Source organism: Mesocricetus auratus, unplaced genomic scaffold (assembly GCF_017639785.1).
Source record: "Mesocricetus auratus isolate SY011 unplaced genomic scaffold, BCM_Maur_2.0 Super-Scaffold_100010, whole genome shotgun sequence".
NCBI classification, from domain to species: Eukaryota; Metazoa; Chordata; class Mammalia; order Rodentia; family Cricetidae; genus Mesocricetus; species Mesocricetus auratus.
The window spans coordinates 13033746-13059512 of record NW_024429194.1 but is presented as its reverse complement, the minus strand read 5'-3'; the positions used below and the strand labels follow the sequence as shown (position 1 = coordinate 13059512).

Below are 25767 nucleotides of genomic sequence, written 5' to 3'. Positions count from 1 at the left end.
AGAATACAAAGAATATAAAGAGTTCCAGGGCATCTAGATAAAGGAATGTTTTCAGGAATACACTTCAATATGACTATGATTGGTATGTTCAAAGAAATAAAAAGGCCAGATTGATAATGGCAGCATAAACAAGAGGCTGCAAAAAAGAATCCAAATTAAGTAAAAATGTAAGATTTAAATTAAGATCTTTGGAGAGCAAATTAGCTATTAGATATAGCACGGAAGTAAGCCAAAGACAGACAGACAGACAGACAGACACACACACACACATACATACACACCACACACAAGGAGACTACTCTTTTGGATTTCCTTCTTTCTATGGATAAGTTAGCTTCTTAGTGTCATAGAAAAGAGGCCCATTCAAATTACTCTGGAAAGAAATAACTACCAAATTGAGGATTCTGTAAATGATTAAAAAATCTTAAAGTGCCAAGGAAAGATAAAGTAACTGATAGTCACTCACTAAATAGTTCTATAGCAGAAGAAGGATGTTTCAAGGCCAAATGTCTGAAGATCTGTGTAAAGAAGAAATTATAGTTGGATGTGGTGAAAATAGAGTTGAAAATGAAGTGTGTACAGTTGAAAGTGTATAAAAGTTTATAAACAGTGTCTCATGGGTTTACAGCCTGTATAAAACTAATATAAATGACAACGAATATATTATTTAAGGTACAGTTAAATACTAAAATGCCCATCAAATAGTATGCATATTGTTATAAAATACACATGCTGTTTTCATATCAGGCTTTCATAGTTTAAACACTAGATGCCAATCTTTCAGGTAGGCATTAAAACAATACAATAAAAACTAATTTGCTGAAAAAGAAGAACAGGAAGAGAAATATACAGCAGAAGAGCAACATGGGAAGCAAAATAATAATGCTGTTTTAAAACTCAATTATATTGGCAACTACACTAACTGTAAACGGACTAAATATTCTTCCTTTGCCCTATTGTTCTCATCTCTCTCACTGCCAACTTTTTCAGAAGTCCGGTCTTTGAATGTTGTTTTCAGCTTTTGGCTCATGTCAATGAATTGGTTCTTTCCAAACTCACTTTATATTACCTGGACTGCTTTTGGCAAATGGATCAATGTGTTCTATATTGTACAGTGAAATAAATATTTTCTAATTTTCACATGGTGTGGCCTCCTGATAGGCTGGGAGCTCATCACCTTCCTTCCTGAAACTGCAATCCTGTCTTATTTTATGATGCATTTCCCCTGGGGTTTGCTTCTGCTTCTCTGGTTGCCTTGCCTACCTCCTTCTGTGCAGACCCTCAAAGCCCAAGTTAAAGAATTGCTCCCTTTGCACCTTTATCAGATCCTGTAGCTGAATATATTTAGCTTCTACCATATTATAACATAGAGCAATAACTATATATGTAATATATATTTAAACACGCATACATACTATATAGATTCATATATATAATTTCTTCCTAGCTCTAACTTTGAGCCCCCTACAAAGACACTCCAATCACAATACTACATTAGTTCACCCTAAACTTCAAATTACATACTCCTTTGATCTACTCTTATTTCATTAGAAGTTTACCTCACCAATCACTCTTTCCTGGAAAGGAGTCATCCATACTGCTTCTAGGTTAGAAACATGTAGGTTCCTGTATTCATATGCTGAAATCTAACCCTCAGTGTGTAGGAATTTGGAGGTAGGATTCTTGGAAAATTATGTCACAAGACTGATCCTTCACTGATGAGTTTAGTATCTATTAGACCACCCAAACTCTCATTTCCCTGTCTCCATGCTAAGACACAGCGAGAGGATGGCACCCTAAATAAGCAGGAAGTGAGCCCTCACTTGGTGTCGACTCTGCTGGTGATTTGCTCTAGGACTTACCACCCCCGAGCTGTGAGAAATGCATGTCTGCTGTTTGTGAAGGGTCCAGCATGCTGTATTGGGTACAATGACTTACCATAGTCTGTCAATGTTGCTGATTCTTGTCCTGAAACACCTTCGCAGAACATTCTACCTAGTCTCTTGCCTTGGCTGCTGCCCTGGCTTTTTCCAGGCTGTTCCCATCCAACTTCTGTCACCCTCTCATTTGTTTTCAGCAAAACGGCCAGAATAAACTTTAGAAAATCCCCAAACCTAGGGTATTTTCTGTTTTGGTCAAAAGAACATCACAGAATATTTGTCTTTATTTTGGGACTCTGCAAGGCTGTCTCCTGCTTATTTTTCATAGAAAGTTTCCTTTTCCATCCTTTCCCTTGGGCCACAGTAGAGATTTTTAAGTTCCTTAAACACAGTATACCTTTTCTCTCCCTCCCTCCCTCCCTCCCTCCCTCCCTCCCTCCCTCCCTCCCTCCCTCCCTCCCTCCCTCCCTCCCTCCTGCTTAGAGATCTCACATACTTGCTTTCTTGACCTGGATAATAAATGTTTATTCAAATTTTTTTCTTCTTTTTTTTAATGCACTGATTTCATTATCTCGTTCTGTAAAAGCATAGTGGTGCTAAGATTGCTCGGCAGAGGGCGCTAGAGGAACACTGCAAGGGAAGGGAGGCGTTTGCTCTGTCTAGTTGCTGCACGGTAGGCCAGGAGTGTGAGTACCTGACCAGCCGAAGGTGATTAATTCTGGTGCGTGCTGTCCCTCTGGGACCCTGCAGCCATAGCAGGTTCTGTGACCCTTCCCAAGTGGACAAACTGTGTAGGTCTCCTGGACACTGATTTTTCCTGCTTACTTCCCGGAAGTTTGTGTCCTACAGCCCTTCTTAAACTGCTTCCGACAGAGCCTCAGCGACAAGGACCTCTCATATTCCAGGACTTTCAGCCACACAAGCATTCTCACTTTAGTATAACAGTATAACTCCCCCCCCCCCCAACCACCAACTGAAGGTTTCCTGCCTCGTGGGGCCCCCAAGGGTTGCTTCCTGTTTGTACCAGGACGGTAGACTGCTCTGGCCTGGCAAACCTGTGAGGGGCAGGCCGTCCAGCTGAGCAGCCTCTTATTTCCCTAGAACCCCGGGTTTGGAAAGGGAACAGATCTGCCTTTGTCCTTCCTGGGATCTGCCTTCTTTGGCGACATGCGGAGGCTTCTTGTAGCCTATAGCTCTACCAGCCGTTCGCTTGATCAGATAAACCTTTACAACTGGGAGTCTGAGATCAGAGTAACTATCTTTGATTTAGAATGCTGTCTCTTCCCTCCACCCTTACGTTTGCTAACACTAATCAGAATTACGTATTCACTCGTGGCTTCAGTTTCTTACTTTGGCTTCTGACGTGGAACTAGATAGGGCAGGCACCATGCTAGTTTTTCTTTCTCCCTGGTGCCCGCATCACGCGTGGCGTATAAGAAGTATCCGATGAATATGTGTTGCATGAACGACTTTTGAACGGGTGAGTGCACTTTCTGCAAATGTGTTTGGTTATGTCCTTTGTATGCCTCATTAGCTCTTAGCAGACATCACTATTTTCCAGATCAGGCTTTATGTATTCTGGAATGGGTAACAGTATAAGGCACCTCATTCCGGCTCTTTAAAAATGAAATTATTTTTGTACTCTCCTATAGTTGCGTCAAAAGCTGATGTAGCAATGACTGCCACCGTTAATAGTCTTCAGAACAGTTATTCCTTACCTATGTGTTAATCACGAGACCCACATGCCCATGCCCAACGGAGACTAGAAATGGATAGATTTAGTTAAATTCTGAATTGAACTAGAATCACTACTATAGTTTAAAAATTTCACACACCCTCTGCTCCAGGATTCAAACCTTCAAATGTCAAAAGTTTTGTGGGTGATAAAAATGAGTAGATGAGGCAAGTGAAGAATAGTGGGGATTGTGGTAAACTGTGTCACACATTCTTCATTTGAATGCATGTAATTCAAAGACTCACAAAAATGCTATATGAGCTTAACACGTCCCCATTCCCTGACTGCCCCCATCAACCCCACATCCCCAGCCCCTGACTGCCCCGTCTACCCCACATCCCCATTCCCTGACTGCCCCCATCAACCCCATGTCCCCATGCCTCTGACTGCCCTGTCTACCCCACATCCCCATCCCTTGACTGCCCCCATCAACCTCACATCCCCATCCCCTGACTGCCCCGTCTACCCCACATCCCCAGCCCCTGACTGCCCCGTCTACCCCACATCTCCAGCCCCTGACTGCTCCCATCAACCCCACATCCCCAGCCCCTGACTGCCCCGTCTACCCCACATCCCCAGCCCCTGACTGCCCCATCTACCCCACATCCCCATCCCTTGACTGCCCCCATCAACCCCACATCCCCATCCCCTGACTGCCCCATCTACCCCACATCCCCATCCCCTGACTGCCCCCATCAACCCCACATCCCCAGCCCCTGACTGCCCCGTCTACCCCACATCCCCATTCCCTGACTGCCCCATCAACCCCACATCCCCAGCCCCTGACTGCCCCCATCAACCCCACATCCCCATCCCCTGACTGCCCCGTCTACCCCACATCCCCATCCCCTGACTGCCCCGTCTACCCCACATCCCCAGCCCCTGACTGCCCCCATCAACCCCACATCCCCATTCCCTGACTGCCCGTCTACCCCACATCCCCAGCCCGACTGCCCCGTCTACCCCACATCCCCAGCCCCTGACTGCCCCCGTCTACCCCACATCCCCAGCCCCTGACTGCCCCCGTCTACCCCACATCCCCAGCCCCTGACTGCCCCCGTCTACCCCACATCCCCAGCCCCTGACTGCCCCCGTCAACCCCACATCCCCAGCCCCTGACTGCCCCGTCTACCCCACATCCCCAGCCCCTGACTGCCCCCATCAACCCCGCATCCCCAGCCCCTGACTGCCCTGTCTACCCCACATCCCCAGCCCCTGACTGCCACATAACAAACCCAGCCAGAAAATACTGGCACCCTTCTGAATCTCAGCAATCAGAAATCTTGTAAGAGATGTTTGACTCAAAGATGTTTCTTATTTTATAGTAGAAGAGCATTAAAAACTAACATCTAGTATGATCCCTACTTTATAAGAGGAGACAGAAACTAGTTACCAATGCAGGGCAAGACAGACAGCTTCAGGATTGCAGTCTCCTGAGGACAGGGTGCAAGGTCAATTATTATTATTATCATTATCATTATTGTTGTTTGCTTTAAGTTGGAATACACTTGACTGCCATAAATTACCTTAAAAGCTAAAAAAAACAAAAACAAAGATCATCAAATTTCCACGGCTAAACTCTTGCTTATTCAGGAGATCAGGAGGAGACTGCAGGTATAGTTGGAGGACTCCTTCAGGTTTCTGAAACATAAATGTACGCGTTTCCACAGATTGGAAACTCATGTCCAGTGTTTCCCCAAATGTTTTCTAGATTGAAAACGTCTTGTCCGTTCCACTTTAATACTCAAGAAAATAGAAACCAAGGACAGATAATAATTTCTCATCCTGTTTAGAGAAAAATCCTATTTTCCTGCACTGGAGGGAGACAAAGTTTCTCACAGGAGCTGTCTGGTTGCCTTTCCTTTGAAAGGCAGAGCAGTTTACGGTATGCCATGAGTAAGTGGCTCAGAACGCAGGAAGGAATGGAAAGCCCCCACAATAACTCAGCAGAAGACTGTGTTTCACTGTCACAATGTGCTGATTTCTTTACTGGCTTCTTTCAGGAAGAAATTAAGTTTGTTTATAAATGTACTAAGTGCATGTACACAAACACACACACACACACACAGAGGGAGGGAGGGAGAGAGAGAGAGAAATTTAAAACTAAAACAGAAGGAAAAATGATATTATGTCATGAATGAGGTAAATAGCCAAATTTCTTGTTTGAACCCTGGTTATAGGTGGGTCGTGCATGCCCCTGGAGTGAGGCCAAATGATCACAAGGCTGAGGAACACAGTGTGTCCTTTGTTGAGTGGGAGAGTGCATGTGCTCTTTAGGACAGGGGGTCTATTTGACTACTGACAGCTGGTGAGACTATTTCACGAGAGATCAGGAAGTAGGAGGTCTGTATGAGATCCAGTGTTATTTTTAAGCATGTTTCCATTCAGTTAACCAAAGTAGACACCAATTGCATCTGGTTGGGAAAACATACCTGATAACAAAATGAAAAAAACGTAAAGAACATCTCTGCTAGTGCATGGGCCCATCTCAGATTCACTCAATCACTAACATCTGGGAGGAGGGCTGCCTTACTGCGCCTTTGGGGACATTCCCCGTGTGATCCCAGCCTTCACACAGACTTGGAAATTACCATTCTTGTGAGACCTGGACAATGAAATAGGTATTCTAGGTGACTTGCTCAGTTCTCTGTGTCAGAAGCCTCAAGAACACTGAGTTCTACTGACCATGGTACACTGCCTGCACTGTGATCTGAATGGCTGTGCTTTTGAAGATCTGCTTTGATTTACCCATTGTTGGGGAAACCCTGTGTATATGTCAATAAAGCTCTGTTGGCCAATAGAGAAGCAAGATAGGTGGGGCTAGGAGTCGAGGAGGACTCTGGGTAGGAGAAACACAGGGAGTCAAGATGTAACCGCCATAGGGATAAGAAGCCCAGAAAGTTCTCCAGTAAGAGAAATACTTAGATTAACAATTATGGGATAAATACTTAAGTCAGAGCTAGCCAGTAAGAAACAAGCAAGGCCAACAGCTTCATAATTAATACAGCATCTTGTGTGTTATTTGGGGACTACAACGCGGCAGAGCCCAGGAGACTGGCGGGGTATAAACCAAAGCTGCTGGCAAGAAAAACCTCCCTTTACAACCCATGGCACTAGAACCTTACCTTTGGTTCCGATTTTCTTCACAGGGATAAGGAAGTCTTCACAGAGAATGGAAACAGAAGTAAATGAGAAGAAGCATATGCCTTGATTTATGCATCAGAGACCACATGTTATAGTTCTTTGACTTTCGAAGGAAGAACAATTCCTGGGTAGTCAGAGGGGACACTACTATTTTCAGAGCCCTGCAATATAATGCCTTGAAGGACAATTCTTGGGCATGGAATAGTCCAAGGTGGTTTTACTTCCCAACGTTCTTTGCTCTTACCCTTGTCAGTCATTACCTTTCTGTGTTTGTAATAGAGGAGATAGCCGTCATGCTTCAACACAAACCACCTCTTCCTCCAACCCTTCACAAGGCCCGAGTGGGTCCTCTTATGCAGGTAGCCACGGCAGGTGGGCCATGGTGTATTGGGACAGCGGCTGATGTCGGATCCCACCACCAGAGTCAAGATGTCTGGACCTACAGGCATTGATTTGGGATAGATAGTTAAGTAGCCTAACATTTTATAGTCTTGTGGAGGTACAGTGACTATGCAGACATAATGGATGGATAAATATTCATAGTTTTTACAACAGTGAAATTTCTCTTAGAAATTCAAACCTATATGTTTATGATGAATCTAAGAACTGGGCAGTTATCTCTTTATTGATTGACAAATAAGTAGTTGAACTGATGTGGGATCCAGGTTCCCTGAACTGTAATACTCCTTCATAGCCACAATGGTTCTGATGACAGAGTCAAGTCTGTGCATCGTCCTTGTCTGTGATATCAACCTAGCTCCTTAAACATACTGATTTACTTCCTAAGAAGAAGGGTGATTGTGCCTCACTTTTATATGCCCCCCACTCCACCTCTCTCATAGCCTCCTTGGTTCAGTTTAGCCAGAGTAGGAGTTTACTGTCTACATCACTACTTACCTCTCTTGCTGAAACTACCACTTATCAAAAACCCTCTAGTTTGGAAATAGTAGTTCTGGGCGGTCTTAGGTACTGACCTTTCTCTGTTTCCAGGTTAAGTGTGACTTTATCCTGAACTTCCAGTCCCTGTCTCTCTTAGCACATCTCCCTCGCTGGACTCCCGTGACACAGGACTGACATACAGCACAGCTTGTGGAAACTGTCTCGTCCCTGTTAACATGAGGTCACTGCCTACCTACTGTGCTTTGTTGCTGTAGGTGTGGACACCACACGCCTACCTTTTGATGCTTTAAGACAGCTCTCTGAATGCCATGCAGACAGACAGCAACCCTGACACACTTTGAAGACTGCAAATGGGCTATGACTTCATTTACAATTCCTCTGAGAGGGAGGCCACATCCCCGAAGGAGGACGTTTGGCCTTGGCAGCGCTGACTTCATCATGATGGCTGACATTGAGATTACCGATCTGTTTAGAGCTGTCTATGGAAATGGGGGTCAGCAAGGAGACTCATCTTCCATAACTGACAAGCTCCAACCCAGGGGATCATTCCTGGCTAAGCCACATGGCCCTGAAAATAAAGATTTGTCCCAGAAAGGCTGACACAGTCTTAACTTCAGCAGCACACGAAAGCACCTTGGTAATTAAATAACTCTCAGTATGTCAAGATAATTCTTCATTGCCATGTAAATACATTTTAATTTATTGAACTGCCCTTAAGCTCCTGTCAAAAACACATCCAGAAAAATTAAAAGAAGTGCTCCAGATTGACCGGCAACCCACAAATGCCTTTGTCTTTGGACTGTAGTCCCCAAAGAACTGCACTCCTGGACTAATGTGCACAGTTGACACATCTGCCAATTTATTTATGGACTGCTGCAGTGGGCTGCCCCTGAGGTCATTTTCCTCTTGCTTACACAGGCTGCATGCGAGTTTCTCTGATACTTATCAGACTCAGCTTGTGCTTCAGCCTGGTCATAAACATAACGTGGTGCACCATGAGGAATTCTCTCTGGGGCAAGGATGCAGCTGGCCCTGATGCAGCATGGTTTCATCATGTTGGAAGAAAGTTTCTCATACCCAGAGTGAGGACGTGAGCCTGATGCATGGGGAGTTGTTGAGCTCCAAACAGCTGTCGGGAGATGCTAGTTTTATCCTCTTTACCACATGCTCCTCGGGGCCCAGAGGACTTAGACTTGACATTCACAGAAGAGCTTGAGTGAGAGTTTAGGCTTTGATATTAGGTTTTGTAAAAAAAAATCTATTTCTCTAGCCACTATAGTTTGTGCATTCAAAGAACTAAAATTTTTAAATGTCAACATTTGAAACCTCCTGTATTTATTAACTTACTAAGCCTAAAATTAGAAAATGTCTCAATCTGGCACTTAACAAAGTAAGACACATCAGCCACTGGTTTGTTAAACAGCGTGCCTTCATTCAGTAGGTTCAGCATGTGCCTTGACATTCAGTGTTGGTAGCGAGTTCTCATTTGATGTCCAAATACAATTTCAGTCTCAAGTCCGCAGGCGCTTCTGTTTCCATGAGGCCCCATGCTTCGTCTTTGCGGACTACAGCATTTCCTCAACTATGATTTAGTTTCCTTTGACCAAATTTATTTTTAACCCCAATATAACTCAGCTAAGAAGAAAGAACTCTTAGGTCCCTCACCCCCTTATGACTTTTGTTTATCAATTTCATGAGTCCTGGAATGGAAGTAGATAACCATTGCCTTTATCTACTGGGCATCTTGATTGCTTTGGGTTGTGGGTAGGATGGAGAATGCAGATAGGTAACCGTCTCCAGCCTGAGATGAAAGATTCAAGAAAACTACCAGTTTCATGAGACGAAGAAGTTTTCAAACCACATCTTTACCCACCCCAGTCCTGCAGGGACAAAGTCCTTCAAAACAAAAGCTCCCCAGAAAAAAAAATCTCCTTCCCTCGCATGTTGGCCCATGTTTGGAAGTATAGAATCCGGTGAGGTTATTTACAGCTGCAGGCAACAGAAAAAGAATTTCTTTTTCTAATTCTCACTTTCTCCTTGGCTCACTGTCTTATTATGCCACCAATCTTCAACTGTGTCAGAGTCACACCTCTGCTGTCAGACAAACTCTCCCACCCTCACAAGTGCAGGAGAGAAATGTGCAAGATGTTTTCTGTCCCTGAGGGCTTGCGCTGTGTTCAGCAGCTGAGAACCTGGCCTCCAGAGGTACCGTTGTGTTTGATTTTACTAAAGCCTGCACTTAGAGACACCAAGTCCTGATGAAGCAAAGACTCGCAGGCTTTCCGAGCTTCAGTGTGTCCCTTCACATTGGTGATTAAATCTTGTCTTTGAGTCACCCTATAAAAAGCCTTAACCATTGTATAGGGGCAACCTAATTAAATAAAGACTCAGCCCAGGGTGATGCTCTGTACCTGTAATCCCAGCACACATGGCTGAGGGTAAAACAAGAGATCCCAAGTTGAAGGCTGTCCTGGACCAGACAACGAGAACATGTCTCAAAAGGCAAAGGAGCATACAGAGTCCCAAAGATTTGCATACAGGTGTTGCCATTTTCAGTACGACACCGATTGCCTTTTAAAAATCAGTTTTGGTTTCCTCATCATCAGAGTGAAGTTCATTTGTACAGGGGTGTGTGTAGTACTATGACTAATAATGCCAATTGCAATTTGGAGTGGTGTCCCCCTTTCTCATGCTGCTCTGTTGAGATAAGATAACAAACTAAGACAGTCAGTTGTAGGGTTGCAACTTTTTGGGCAAGTCTTTAAGATTTTGGACTGAAGAAGAGGGTTCAGTGGGAGGAAGGGCTGGAAAACAACAAGAGTCGTTATATACATGTATGGGACTGTCAAGAAACAAGGACAAAAACAGAAAAGATGCTGGCTGTGTCTTGATGCCAGGCTGGTTTGTAAAAAGATTCAGCACAGATGGTTCACCAAAACTACAAATATGGAGGAATCATGAGGCATCCCACATTTGAGAATTGCCCACTGAGTCTGGCACACAGCTAGATCTTGGACTCAGTGCTCTCTGAAAAGTAATTTGATGTCCATGAATCTGAATCAGTGTCACGGCCAGGTGTGCTCTTACGGAAGGAACCACTGTTTCTTGGTGACCCCGTTTACTTCACCCAACTTTCTTCCACCATTATTGCCTACACATTTCAGAATGAAGTTCTAGCTGCAGCTGTGTATGGTAGGATCCATTCAAGGGGCATCTTTCATTGCCGTTAAATCAAAACAGAGTGCCCATCATAACACTTAGATCATGCCACACGACTTGCCAGTTCCTTGCTTTGTTTTTATTATTCCTTCAAGTACAGCAATCTATTTTCTCTTTCACAGCAGGGACTCACAAAATGGGATTGATATAGGAATATGACTGCACTATCTTGTGTATGTCTGTCTTCTTATGTTACATAAATGATATCATGCCGTTTTTCTGTATGCCTGCCTGCTTCTCTGCCTATCTCACCCTTTTGTTTATCCTTGTCTTTTCTTTTGTTTTCAACTTGAAACCATCTTTAAAAACAAAATCTGTCTCTGATGCTTCAAAGTGAAGAGAAATGCAGTGTATGTGTGCATTACAATGTAGGTTTACATATTCCCCTAGTGATGGTCACCCGGGCTGATTCTAATTCCTTTCTACCACATAAAATACTGCACAAATGCCCTTGTATTTGTCCCTTAAGTCGTTTTTGGATTTATCTGTCCAGAAGTACAACTGTTAAGATGTAAGATTTGTAGGTTCTTCACTAGGATGTGCAGATTGCTCACCAAAACATCCTATATCCCAGTACCAGTGCACGAAGAGTCCCATTTTCTTACCCCTACACCCCTGTCAAAGAGGGCTGTTATATGACACTTTAAAAAAATGTCATTGAATCTGAAACATCATCTTGTTGGCAATTTGCATTTTTTTGATTAGTGGCAAAACTGGCCCATAGTTGCTTTTACTGACAATGCTTTTAACTTTAAAATTGAGATCTTATACAACTGAAGTCCACCTCTGTTTATGGAATAATATATAAAGCAACTTGACACAAAATAATTTGACACTTTTGTCAAAATGTTGATTAATATTTGGGTATTCTTTGAGTTTTTTTGTAGATCACTAGTCTTTGTTCCTATAAAAGAATTCCATTCTTATGTGTTTGGAATATATCTCCATATCTGGTATAAAATGTTATTTTGTCGTCTGACCTTATTTAAGAATAGTACATCCATTTAAAGACATTTTCTCTTTTCCATGTTATAGGAAAGTTTTCCAAACTATCCATGCATTTAATTAAATTTTATTGTGATATCATTGAATTTTTAGAGTCATTTTTGGGAGAATTTAGATCTTTACATATTTTTATTCACAAATGCATAAGAATAGCATTTATTTGCAGACCTTTAGTCCTCCTCAATCATACTGGATGGAACCTAAGGCCATGGGCACAGCACATAGTACTCTACACTGAGCTGTATGTATGCCCAAGTTCTTCTTTTATAGACCTCGATAGACTCATGTTTTTCTGTAAGTTCTTCATTCTTTGATAGATCAACCCTAAACACTTAGAATTTTTGTTGCTATTGTTAACCACAAGTAATTTTTCCCATTCTTTTTCCTTGCTGTTAGCACAAGTACATACTCCTGATTTTTAGAAAGTTAGGTTACTTTTGAGATAATTGCTTCATTTCCCCCTTCCTTTTCTTCCCTCCAAACCCTCCCATATGCTCATCTTTACTCTCTTTCAGATTCCTGGCATCTGTTTTCACTAATTGCTGTTACATTCATATGTATGTTATGTGTATACTTAAGTACTCCTAGATATCACCTGCTCAGCCTGCATAGTGCTACTTGAAAGTATGCTTTTAGTGCTGTCCATATTGTATTGGATAACCAGTTTGTGTAGGAGATCTTAGTTCGATGAGTCATTCTCTTTTAGTTGCAGGTTTCCGTCTACTGTAATCATATAATCTTCAGTAAGAATGGTTTCTTCTCCCTTCTCAGAGTGTGTACCACTGTTTCTCTTCCTTGTATTATATTGGCTTGGTCAGGCCTTTTTTTTTTATCATGATGAGCAGTTTTGTTATAATCAGCACAGCTCTTGTCAATGGCAAAAGAAATAATTCTGAGCTTTCTCTGTTAACTATTTTACGTTCATATGTATATGCTTTTCTGTTTTAATGGTTGGGATTTTGGTTATGTTCTAGTTTAGAACTTAAATGTTCTTCACATTCCTATATGTTCAAAGATTAGTTGTCACCCTATGGTGCTGTTGGCAGGTGGACAGTCTTAGGAATCCACCAGTGAAAGGAAGTTAGTTCATTGATGGTGGGTTGCTGAGGCATTTAGTGTGACTGTAAACCTTTTTTCTCTGTGTGTGCTGCCTCCTGGCTATGACAGGGTGAGCATCTCCTCTACCTCATGCTCCTGATACAACCGACACCCCCAGAATTCAAAGCATCAGCATCAAATAACCACAAACTGAACCATGGTCATAGTAGAGTTTCCCTCCTTGTAGGCTGGCTATCTAAAATGTTTTGTCATAGCAATAAAAAGCTACATAGTTAAGTAGCCTTGATCAGAGATGAAAGGAAACTGATGTTTTTTTTCTCTGTGCTTGGGACATTAAAAATTATACAAATACCCTGAGAGTATTAAATATTTATTTTGATCAAAGTAGGATTGAAAGAGTTAATAGGGAATTTTAAACTATTTCCTTGCACCAGTGTTTCATGTTTAGTATGAAGTTGTTGTGGTTTGTATTTCTTCTTGGCAAAGCGTTTCATTTGAGATTCCTTGAGATAATCTTTCTAAAGTCCCGAAACGCCAATAACCCTTTGCTGTGTTCTTACATCAAATAACCCTTTACCTGAATATTACATCTGAGTTTCTTTAATATTTTGAGAATATTACTCTATACTATTCTAGAATCCAGTGCTGTTATGAAGTCTGATTGCATTTTGGTTTGGTTAGGATGATACAAGGTTGCCTTCCTGAAGCTTAAATAATTTTCGCTTTTTCTTTATAATTCTTAAGCTTCACTATAGTCTGCCTGTTTAAGAGGGTTTATGGCCCTCTCTTTGATGACATAAGTGTTTTCTGATTTCTTTTTTTCTCTCATTGATCCTGGAAACACCTTGTTTTGCTCTGTCTTGAATAATTTTCTTTGAGGACGAGGGAGATAGTTTGGTTGGTAAAGTGCTTGCAATGCAAGCGTAAGGACCTGAGTTGGTCCCCAGAAACTGTATTTTAAAAGTCATGCATGGTAGCACATGCTTACAATCCTAGCACTGGAGAAGCGGGGATGAGCAAGTGTCTTGGCTTTATTGGCTAGGCAAACTTACAGGTCAGTGCTGCTGCTGAGAGACCCTGACTCACAGAACACGCTGGAGAGCATCCTGGAAATGACACCTGAAGTCGATCACTGGCCTCCACCTACATAAACACACAACAATCCACATGCGTGTGCACCCCTACCACAGGTATACATGAGTGTACACACACACACACACACACACACACACACACACACACCAAATTTTCCTTTTCCTGTATTTATTATTCTTCTCTCAGGAATTCTTGATTAAGGTAGTTTTATGCTGTTCTGGTTTTACCCTTTGTGTTTAATTGTTTTTATGTCTGCCTGACTTTTATTTTTCTTTCTTTCCTTCCTTCCTTTCTCCCTTTCTCCTTGACCCTTTCTGGGATGGTTTATGCACTCGTTTGGATCACCTAAGATCTCTCCATTATATTTATTTTATTATTCAGTTCACATACTGATTTTTTTCAGCATTTGTCTTCTTTATTCTTTGCACCGACAACTAGCTCTTCTTTACAACTGCTTTTCTGTTTCATATCCTATAAATGTCCTCTTTGACCAATTCAGTGATGTACATTGATCTTACTTTAAATTTTAAATGTCTACTCTCAGATGTATTCATTCTACCTTGCATATTACAGATTATTCTTACATTGACATTCTTTCCCTGCCCTGTTTCCCAGATTCTTTATTATTGTGACTAGATAACATCTTTTGCTTTGGGATTGCTAAATATATTTTGGAAAATATACACTGGAGCGAGATTAATGCTGCATCTCTCTCTGGTGTTCCTCCTGGTGAGCAAGGCAGTGGCTCTCAGTACAGTATACCTCTCGGGCTGCTACCTTGGTCCAGCTGCTGTGAGAGTCTTGTTTATTTCGTGGAAGGTGACTAAGAACCTCAGAGAATCTCTCAATTACTCTGTCAGAGTTTTCACTCTTTCTGAGTTAAAATCTGTGCTCTAGCCACCTTCCCCTAAGTATATGCAGGACATCATCCATGAATATGGAATGGTGTATGCCTCAATCCATGTGGGCACATCTCATTGACTGTCCAGCATAGGTACTGTCAACTTTCTAGTATTCGGTGACATTGAGGTAGAACGAGGCTTTCCAGGAGCACATGAATGACAAAAATGAGTAATAAATATTCCACCCCAGCCCATTTATCACCTGAGATACTAAGCCCTTGTCTGCTGCTTACTGTAATTCTTACCCTGTATTAAATATAAGCATGACATCATCTTTTTATGTCTCTTTATATATTATTCTTTGATACAAAAGAACCACAATTTGCCTTTTGCTTTGAAGGTGTCACTAATGTTGAGTTTGAGGACTGACAAAGACAAGGGGTATGGTTTTTTTTTTTTGGAGAGGGAAGCTGAGGATGACCCAAGATTTTAACAGAGTATAACCCATTCTTCCAAGTAACTTCCAGGAGCAATGAACTCCAGCCAGGATGTTCAAGTCACTTCCTCCTACTCTCAATGTTGTATCACCATTTCATCAGAAGACTCCATTCAAGTTTTAAAGATGTTCTGTATTTTCCTTTAATTTCCAAGAATGGTGAAGTATTATAAATAACATTTACCTTTTTGGAGCAAAAAACCCCACTAGGAATAATAGTATTAGTAATATATTATTTAACACAAAAATGTAAATTACAAGGAATTATCTTTGAGAACAGCTAAGTACAAAAGTAATGAATAACATTGCATTACTGTGTTATATTATCAACTTATTAGTGTAATTATGATAATAAACTCTGCATTCCTAAGCTATGCTTCACAAAGGGTAACTAATAAAGTAAGACCTTTGAGAGTTATTGCATGTGCTAACTGATAATGACCTTGCATTCCTGGCATACCCAGTACACATCTTACAGAGCAATAAAGTACCAAGCCAAATTCTACCCAAAAACAATTCAGATTAGTTAAGTAGAATGCACTTGTAGGTAGTTTTCAAATGTTAGCCTGTAGGTGAGAACTCTTAGCTCTCAGTAACCCCAAAGAAAGAAAGAAGGCTACTGACACATGCCAGGGCACCCAAGGCTTCATCCAAATGCACATTTAAAATAACATCTCATTGTCTAACGATGATTCAGGAGCATCACAGAATCCATGTAACTTTCAGGAATAAGGCTCAGTATCAAATGATCCCATGACAGAACAAAACATTTTCTGAATGTTGAATGCATTTGTCTGTGAGACTTTAATGTCCTCTAGCATGGTGCAGAAGAAAGCTGTTTTTCAGAGAGAACAATAGCATTTATCTCTCCACAAGCTTACTGGATAGATGCCAGGATGAAGGGTATGCAGCATCACCACTCCTGTGGTTGTTCCATTGGTTTTGGAACTGCTTGATGTATAGGGCTCAGGTGGCCCTACAGAATCTCTAAAAGTTTCAGACCTGTGATCTCTCATCTCTCTCTCTCTCTCTCTCTCTCTCTCTCTCTCTCTCTCTCTCTCTCTCTCTCTCTGTCTCTGTGTCTCTCCCCACACCCCCCACACACCACAGTAAAAACCCAAGACTTTTATGTCTACAAATTTCCTTTGTTAACAAATGGGGAAAATGAAGGGAAGGAGAATATGTACAAAGAAATGACAAGAAATAGTAAACATTTTATGATGAAAATATTTTTGTTTCTTAATTAAAAGAATGTTATGGTAGTGGAGTGTATCACTTACTGACATAATATTTTATGGGTAGTGGCCACGACAAATAGTGTATGGTTTAGAAGTGGGATTTAATTACTAGGGTAAAACGTGATGTTGATCATAGAGCGTTAAAGGCATTCCTCTATATACAGAGGAAGTTCTCATATTCAAAATTCCTCTGTATTGAGCTCTCAGCATTTTTGCTGAACTCTGGAGTCTATAGCTGCCCCACTCACCTTTCTTTGCAAGGTGCACAGCTTCGGCATGCTCAACACTGGTGACCTCAGTGCCATTGACAGACAGCACCACGTCTCCAATCTGGAGTCCGGCTTCCTCGGCAGCACTGTCTGTAAGTAGACAGATGACAACAGTCTCCTTGACAGAGAGTCCCAAACCGAGTGTCCTGCTGTTGGTACTTTGGAAAAGAAAGACTCTTTTTCTTCAGAGTCTTTCTTCCCAACTTTAGACAATCGCTTATGTCATTAATGAGAAAGAAAACGCTCTCCTTGTGGCCTCCCTTTCATTTCTAGGACTTACACATTCAGCCAGGCATTTGAGTGGCTCCTTTGCAATACAATAGCAAAGCTGCTCTGAAACTAATCTATTCATCCGCAAGAAGGTTGAACTAGTGGTTCTCATTCCCCATTGCTGTGAGGTCCCTTTGTAACCCTGAGAAAATCACTTAACCTCAATATCTTCATCTATAAAAAGGGGGCTGGGGGCAGAGCCTCTCTGCAGGACTGTTCAGGGAACGAGTAATTGAAATACTTATGAAGTTGTGGCAAAAACAGATCTTGGAGTAGTTGGGAGGGGGGTGATAAAAGAAAGACTGAAGGAGCTGCTTTCACTCGCATTGTTTTGGCTCATTCCCGAGTCTTTTCAGACAGGAAACTGAAAATAGTCTGGCCTTTATGGTCCTTAGCTGCTGAATACCGAAGGCCCTTCCCACTGGATACTTGGTCCCTTGGATTTCTATCTCATTCACTTATGCAGCATACCCATATTTCCTGCGAGTTAAAAATCAATGTATCGGGCTAGAGAGATGGCTCAGCCATTAAAGGCTAGGTTCACAACCAAAAATTACAAAAATCAATATATTATTTTAAAGCTAATTAAAAAAATATGGTCCCCTGTAGATTTGACTCAAATTCTTCTCACAGCAAGCTGTTGAACTCTGCTTCTTCTTTCTTCATTTAAACTCATTCCCTCTCTCTTTGATGAGCATGATGAGTTTGTATGTGCTGTTCGTGGGCTCACAGAGAAGCTTGAGCAATAGCAAGCTCTTAATGCATGCAGGACACCACTAACCTCCTCAAGGAATATTCACTCCAAATATTACTTTCCAAACTTTATTTTACTATGTTTTTAGGCCCATGGATGTTTTGCCTTCATGTATGTCTGTGCACCACGTGGATGCCTGGTGTCTGCCTGAGGCCAGAAGAGGGTGTCAGATTCCTGGAACTGGAGTTACCGATGGTTGTGAGTCAGCCTATGAGTGCTGGGAATCAAGCCAGTGTCATCTGAAAGAGCAGCCAGTGCTCTTAGCACCAATCCATCTCTCCTGCACCAATGTTAATTTATCTTTTCGCTTTTTCATGTTTTGGTTCTTTATAATGGGGTTTCTCAGTGTAGCCCTGTCCCAGAACTCCCTCTGTAGACAAGGATAGCCCTGAACTCACAGAGATCTGCCTGCCTCTGCCTCCAGAGTACTGGGGTTAAAGGTAGGCACCACAATACCTTGCTAAGAATGTTATTTTTAAAACGTGAGTCAGTTGCTGAGGGCAACATGATGTAGAATATTTTCATTAACGACTACTGTTTTTTTTTTTTTAACTTGTTCATAATGGTAGGGAAGTCTCTGATTAACAAGTCATTTCTACTTCAATTCAGAAAGGTGTAAGAATCAATCTTTATAGTCCCTTTCATTTATATACTATTCTGCTAGGAGTAATATTACATCTCATGGCATGATTGCTTATTTGACTCAATTGCAGTGAATATAGTGTTCTACTGTCTTAAAGGGCTTAGAGAATTTGTTTATGACATTGAAAATAACAACATAGATACAGAGGCATTTCTTATTATTTTCTACTTTCCCCATAATGCCACCTATTGTCTTAGAGGTTAACAGTCATTCTACAAATACATATTGAATGAATAAATGAAACACTCCAAATTATATGCTACAGTTTTTTCATCAAGGACCTTCAATTTTACTGGTAATGAAAAGAGAAACATAACTAAAAAAGAAAATTATACTTGTAGTATACCAAGTGACAGATATAAAACATATAAAATTATGAAGACAGTATGTGCTGTGATTTTGGAAAAGGGAATTCTTACTTCAATTTGGAGTAATTATACAATGATTTTCAGAAAAAGGAGACTCTGGTCGGATACTAATGAATAAGTGAGTTATGTTTCATGAGTATTAGGGAGGCCAGAATTATGGAGAGTGCTAGGTTTACATATATAAACTTAACTCCTCCTTTGTCTAGACTCAAAGTTGGTCAGTCTTTCTCAGATTCTTTTGCATTTGGGCATGCAATCTGAAAAAGGCCTAGTCACTGGAATGTGAACAGAGTGGTATTCCATTTCTAGGTCTAGACCCTAAAGACATAGGAAGGTCACCCTTTCCTACTCCCTTTTGTCGTCTGTCTGACAGGTGTGGTGGCTTCAGGATCTCAGGGGTTGATAGATTCATAAGGGAAGAGGAACCCAAATCATGAAACATTATGTGTGATAAAGCTATCTCCAACTAAGAACATCTACATTAGACTACTACCATGACTAATAACCTTTCATTTTGTTGTTGAGGAATGCATAGTTTTTTATTGCCAAAGTTAGCCTCATTTAAAATACCAACACACTCAAAACAGTGAGTATTATTAACAAAAGTATGCATACTTTGTAAAACCCCAAAGTTACTGAATCAAGTCATCTCACATAGAGCCTGCGGGTCAGTGGGCGTTGACCTTAGTAATAATAAAGGAGACAACCAAAGGAGAGAGGGTGTTTTAGGTGAAGATGCAGAATTTGTACTGGGTCCTCTGAAATTAGAGAGATACGAAATATAAGCATAAAACATGTGCATTGTTTTATACTTTAGGGATTAGTAAAATTAATTTAGAGTAGAGAGGGATTAAGTTAAACAGATCAGCATGGATATTACTATAAAATTTATACAAGCCTATAACATAACTTCTAGAGATTATGAAAGTATAACAATATGTCACATGACCTGAAATGCTCTTTGGAATTCATTTGGATACTTGTCTTTCTTTTCTTAATGAAGCATGAACATGCTACCAGCAATTAAAATTTCTCATTGGTTTATTACGGTATTTTCTATATTCAGAATAACCTCTAATATATGGAAAGAAAAACACTGGTTAAATATGTGTTCATTTTAGGTACACTGAAATAACCATGGAGCATATTATCTTACATGTTCATTGGGATGAATGAAAAATATGTTTGGGGATGCAGGGGAAACACAGTGGCAGACTGCTTGTCCAGAATCAGTGAGGCCCAGGGGTTAATATGGGCAGAATAGGAAAGAGAGAGGATTTTAAGCACAGGTATTAAGACAGAACCAACAAACAGATTCATAACTCAGACAATGTAAGGAGAGAAATATAGAGCATTGAAGATAAAATTTAAAGAACAGTTACTATAAGTAAGAGAGACCAAAGGGACTAGACAAAGAAAAACAAAAATGAAAGCAGATAGAGCTTAAAAAGTATAGTCAATAGCGATCACAATGAAGACAGGGCTTAGCTGGTAAAGTACGGCCTGCAGATCTGACCTTGGAGAGAGAGAGAGAGAGAGAGAGAGAGAGAGAGAGAGAGAGAGAGAGAGAGAGAGAGAGAGAGAGAGAGAGAGGAGAAAAACATCCAAGATGAATAGAATATCAACAGTTCTATATTAAGGCCATAAAGGTGACTCTAATATCATCATAAATCTTATTCTGTTCAAGACATTAAAAAACGAGGACTAAACTAAAGCTTTTGGGCAAATAAGGGAAGTAGAAGGAATTTGAGAATTTGCACTAATAAAAATGTTAAATGATTGACCAGATCAGTCAATAAACACTACAAAAATCTAAAACCAAGTACATGTTTAATAGTAAGTTTTCTAAGTAAAATTCACTGTAAAATAATTTTTTACTTAAAGACTATCACTATGAAGATATTTCTGTTCTGATTATATAACTTAACATTTTTACTGTATTTTTGTATGGGTGTGGTGTTCTGAATTCCTTTGTATTATTGGTAGAATTTATTATCTGAACTTTTATTATAATCGTACTCATGAGCAACATTAGCATATGTTATGTGTGGTTTTCCTCTCTCTGGTGAGTACTGATGGTGAACACTGTTTATTTGTTTATTGATTATTTGTTTACCTTCTTCAGATAAATATCTACACAAGTCCTGTGTTGGTTTTAAGTTGTGTTACCTCTATATTAGTGGTTATGATACCAAGTATAAAAGTTGTTGGTAGGTATTATTATGGTTTGCCACTCTTGTGGCTGGTTCATAGAACTGCCTTTAATTTTAAATAGTGGTCAATGATTTTGGTAGTCTGGACTGTCATGCATCTTATGAGGTTCATTTCTTTCTTATAATGTTGCTGGGAGATGCAGTACAAGAGCTTCATTGAGGACAGAGATAGTTCAAGGTGACTTGATAATACACCACACAAATGCTTGCCCTATTTGACTCTGGCCTTGGTGCAGAAGTATTCAGCATAAATTGCTCTGGAAGGTATGGGGTACTAAGAAAACAAGACTGTGGTTTCCTAAATTTATAGTTCCCTCCAAATAGATATACTTCTAGGTTTGTTAGGAAAAGCTAAATGAGAATATACTTCATGCTTTCATGCATATTTACATATAACAGTGATTCTGGAATCCTCCCACTTAGAAGAAGAGCTTGTACTTTTCACTTTGAAATTTGTACTTTAACAGTCACACTTTAAATTCTGGAGCTTCAAAAACATGGGCCTCTTCATCATTTCCTCCCTTGCTTATTCCATCTTAAATGTATAGTTCTCTTTCCGAGTTTGCTTGCTATCAAAGTTGAAACATCTGTTTCTTTTGTTTATGCCAACAGATCTCACAGGCACTTAGGCTTTCACAGAAACTGTTCATGCAGACGCCAGCCTGGTGTGGGCAATTAGCTTCGTAAGTGCCAAGCAAGCTCACACTCTGTATACTTACAGATAATCATTTCCACCCCACCTACAGGTCTCTTCTCTTTATCTTTTTTATCTTTAGTGTGTAATTAAGCCTCTCTACTGCATCCAGAACAATGTTTTATCGTATGAATAAGATTCTCAGAAGGGCTGAAAATATGTGTAATTTTAAAGTCCCTCAACCCCTCATTTAGTAGATTTGAGTAGACAATGGATTTCAGAGGGACTCTCAGCACTGAGAAATACATTTAAGAAAAAAAAATGAGAGAATACACTCAGCAGCTAGGCGAATCCCTGCCAGGGCAGCACTTTCTGATGTTGAATAAAATCCTGGGTTAACTATGTATTGTCGCTTCTCTGTAACAGAAAAGATGCTTCAGTTTTCCTATTGCAGAACACCTTAGGGTCTACTGAATTAAAGTTCCCCACAGTGCACACAGAGTTACTTGTTTTATATTAGAACGACAAAGATATAGTTAACCATCACAATTGAATAGTTACAAAGATATCAGAAATTAACTCTGTGATGGTGAATTTTCATGATTAAATTGACTAGAATCTCCAAGGAGACACACCGCTGGGGTTTAGATGAATGTGTGCAGTACTATTCTGTCTGCTGGTTTGGGTCTCAAATTGAATAAAATGGAGAAAGGGGGAGAGGAGGGAAGGGAGGGAAGGGAGGAAGGAGAGCGAGAGAACAGAAATGGAAGCAGACAGAGACAGGACCAGAGATAAACACACAGAGAGTCAGACAGACATCAAGCAGCTAAACATCATCTCTCATCTTTCATTGCTTACTGGTCTTGCCAGATATGAGAGGAGTCTTAGTCCCTTATTCCCATCACCACAGCCACTATCATACCTTCCCAGTCACGTTGGCCTGTATCATGGCGTTCCCTGCCACCATGGCCTCTATCATGCCTTCCTTGTTACTACTGACAGTTTATTGGTCAGCATTTTCTAGAGCAACAGAGCATATAGAAAGAATATGGATTTTAGATGAATGTGTATAATACTATTCCATTCATCGGCTTGGGTCTCATATTGAGTGAAAAAAAAAACAAGGGGGAGAGAAGGAAGAGAGGAAAGGATGGAAGCAGAGAGATAGAGACAGACAGACAGATAGGTAGATATCAAGCAGCTAAACATCAACTCTCATCTCTTGTTACTTTCTGGTCTGCCCAGATACAAGAAGTCTTAGTCTTATGCCCATACATATAGATGTACATGTATATGTAAATGTATATTTTTGTGTTCATTTATCATGTATATTGTATATATTTATATATATTTGTATATATTCATATATATGTGTGTGTATATATGTTAGAGAGAGGGCAAGCAAGCAGAAATATCAAGCTTCCTTCTTGTGTCCTTTATACAGGCTGCCAGTAGAAGGTGTGATCCCGATTACAGGTGAATCTTCTCACCTCAGAAGATTCAGATTAAAAGTGGGGTCTTCCCACTTCAAATGATTTAATTAAGAAAAATTTCTCCACAGGTATATCCAGCTGTTTGGGTCTTAACTAATTACAGATGTAGTCAAATTGACAACCAAGAATCGCCATCACAATTCCACCCCTCGTCAACTTTACACACAAACATATCTCCTTATGTCATGTTTAATTTACAAATTAAACCAATAAACAGGTCATAATTATGCCAAACATGATATAAGTATCCCTTGTATAAGACATAAACACACCATAAATTTTAGAATAGGTGGCAATGCCCTTGGAGGGACACTTTTTAGGATCTCAAACTTAAATATGATAATCACTGATACTCTCTTAATGGGTATTGCTTTGCATGATAAAGATTCAAGGATAGAAAACATAAATATCTGTGTAAAACATATTCTCAACCAAATATAACAGAAACACCCATATCAACTATAGTTTTCTTTTTGCGTCTGGTCACATGATCAGCTGGTATTTCAAACTACCTTCTTCTACTTTGACGATCTCCCAGGGAAGGCCTCACCCTCCCTGGAAAGTGAATGGGAGGATGGGATGGGGGTGTCGTTGGGGGGCATGGGAGGATGGGAAGGAGAGGGAACTGGGATTGATGTGTAAAATAAGACTGTTTCTAAATTAAATAAAAAGACCATACTAATAAATTCAATAAAGTTGCTGTATACAAAACAACAAAACAAAACTACCTCATTCTACTACCCATTCTGTTTTCTTCCACCCTCAGCAAGTGCTTGTCATCCTTCCTGGGTTAGGCGGTAGTAGTTTCTAATCGTCTTTAATCACGGAGCGTGGCAACACAAACTGATGCCCTGAAGGACTTCCTTTACCCCAGTTATGATCTGTCTTACATCGACTGTGGAGAAGAAACCCAATTTCATACTGGTAATCCGGATCAATCACACACTCCAACACCCCTTTCTTGGTGTGTTGGTTGTGGGCATCAAAAGCCCAAAATGGCTAGGGGGAGTCTGAGCTTCCAGTCCAATGGATGCTTGTTGTATCTCCTGGCAGGATCACACCGCCCTTTGGAACGAAAATTTCTACGTCAGTAGAGCTTAAGGTCATGGAACTAAGAAGTAAAAACTTGGTAGTGGGTCATTGGAGATGATAATGAGTGGAACCATTTTCCATCCCTTGGCCAGTGGATCCTGAGTGTGGAGAAATTGAACCATATCTTTTTTGTTTGTTTGTTTTTTGTTTTTTTTTTTTACAAGACAGGGTTTCTCTGTATTGTTTTGGAGGCTATCGGTCCAGCCTGGCCTCGAACTCACAGAGATCCACTTGCCTCTGCCTCCCGAGTGCTGGGATTAAAGGTGTGTGCCACCACCACCCGGCTGAAATTGAACCATATCTTAGGTGCTGATTCATAGAATGTAACACTTTCTGGAGATCCCTGTGCCTTCCCTCCAGGATGCTGCTACCTAATTAGTATTGTAACCATGTCTCTGTGTCCCAAAAGGGCCACTACATCTTTCTATCATGGTAGCTGCTTCAGGATAGTGGGTAACATGGTAAGGTGAGTGGACTCCATAATCATGGGCCCACCGTCACACTTTTCTATCTGTCAAGTGACCTCCTTGGTCAGAAGCATTATTGTATGAAATACCATGATAGTGAATAAGACATTTTCTAAGTCCACAGATGGTGGTTTTTGGCATAAGCATTACATACAGGAAGGACAAACTCATAACCAAAATAAGTAATCACTCTAGTAAGGACAAACTCTTGTCATTTTCATGGAGGAAGTAGTTCAGTGTAGTCAACCTGTCACTGGCTAGTCACCTGGAGAAATGGTGCCATATCTAGGGCTCAATCTTGGTCTCTGATGTTGGCAGATCTGGCACTCAGCAGTAGCTATAGCCATTTCAACCTTGGTGGTGGCAGTACATGTTGTTGAGCCTATGTGTTACCTCAGTCTCTGCCACCATGGCCACTATGCTCATGAGCCCATTGGGTTGAGCAATAATAGGGATAGCTGGGAAATGAGGTTGATTGTTCACAGAACAGGTCATCCTATCTATTCAATTACTTAACTCATCATCTGCTGAAGTTACCTTTTGATGCCCATTTATATGGGACCTAAGTGTCTTCATGTTCTTGGCCCATTTGGAGAGATCAGATCTATCCCCATACTTCTTACCCAGATGTATTTCTCACCAATTTTCCAATAATGCTCTTTCTAAGTCCTCGACTATCCAGGCAATCCATTGGTTACAGTTCATGAAGTAGTGAACTGTCTCATATCTGGTAACATTTTCTTCCAAAGGAAGTATATGATCATGTGAATTACCTGAAGGTCTGCCCACTGTGAAGATTTCCATTTGCTGCTATCTTTCAGGGTTTTCCCCAGACATGGGTTGTAATTCTGTAGCTGTCTACTTTTGGGTGGAGCCTGCTTACTGTGCAGAGCCATCAGTAAATCCAGCCCTTGTCTTCTCTTCTTCAGTCAACAGACAGGGCATACCCCG

General features: G+C 40.8%; 1 protein-coding gene across 3 annotated transcripts in view; it reads right to left on the bottom strand.

Annotated features, from left to right (window-relative positions):
* LOC101841100 overlaps positions 1-25767 on the bottom strand; it is a 117545-nt gene that overhangs the window by 46524 nt on the left and 45254 nt on the right. For all 3 annotated transcript variants that reach the window (XM_021231254.2, XM_021231252.2, XM_021231253.2), the window contains 2 exons: positions 16862-16972; positions 7020-7198 (listed from right to left, as the gene is read on the bottom strand). In XM_021231254.2, coding sequence (XP_021086913.1) covers positions 7020-7198; positions 16862-16972 — 290 coding nt within the window. The remainder of the gene's footprint in view (positions 1-7019; positions 7199-16861; positions 16973-25767) is intronic.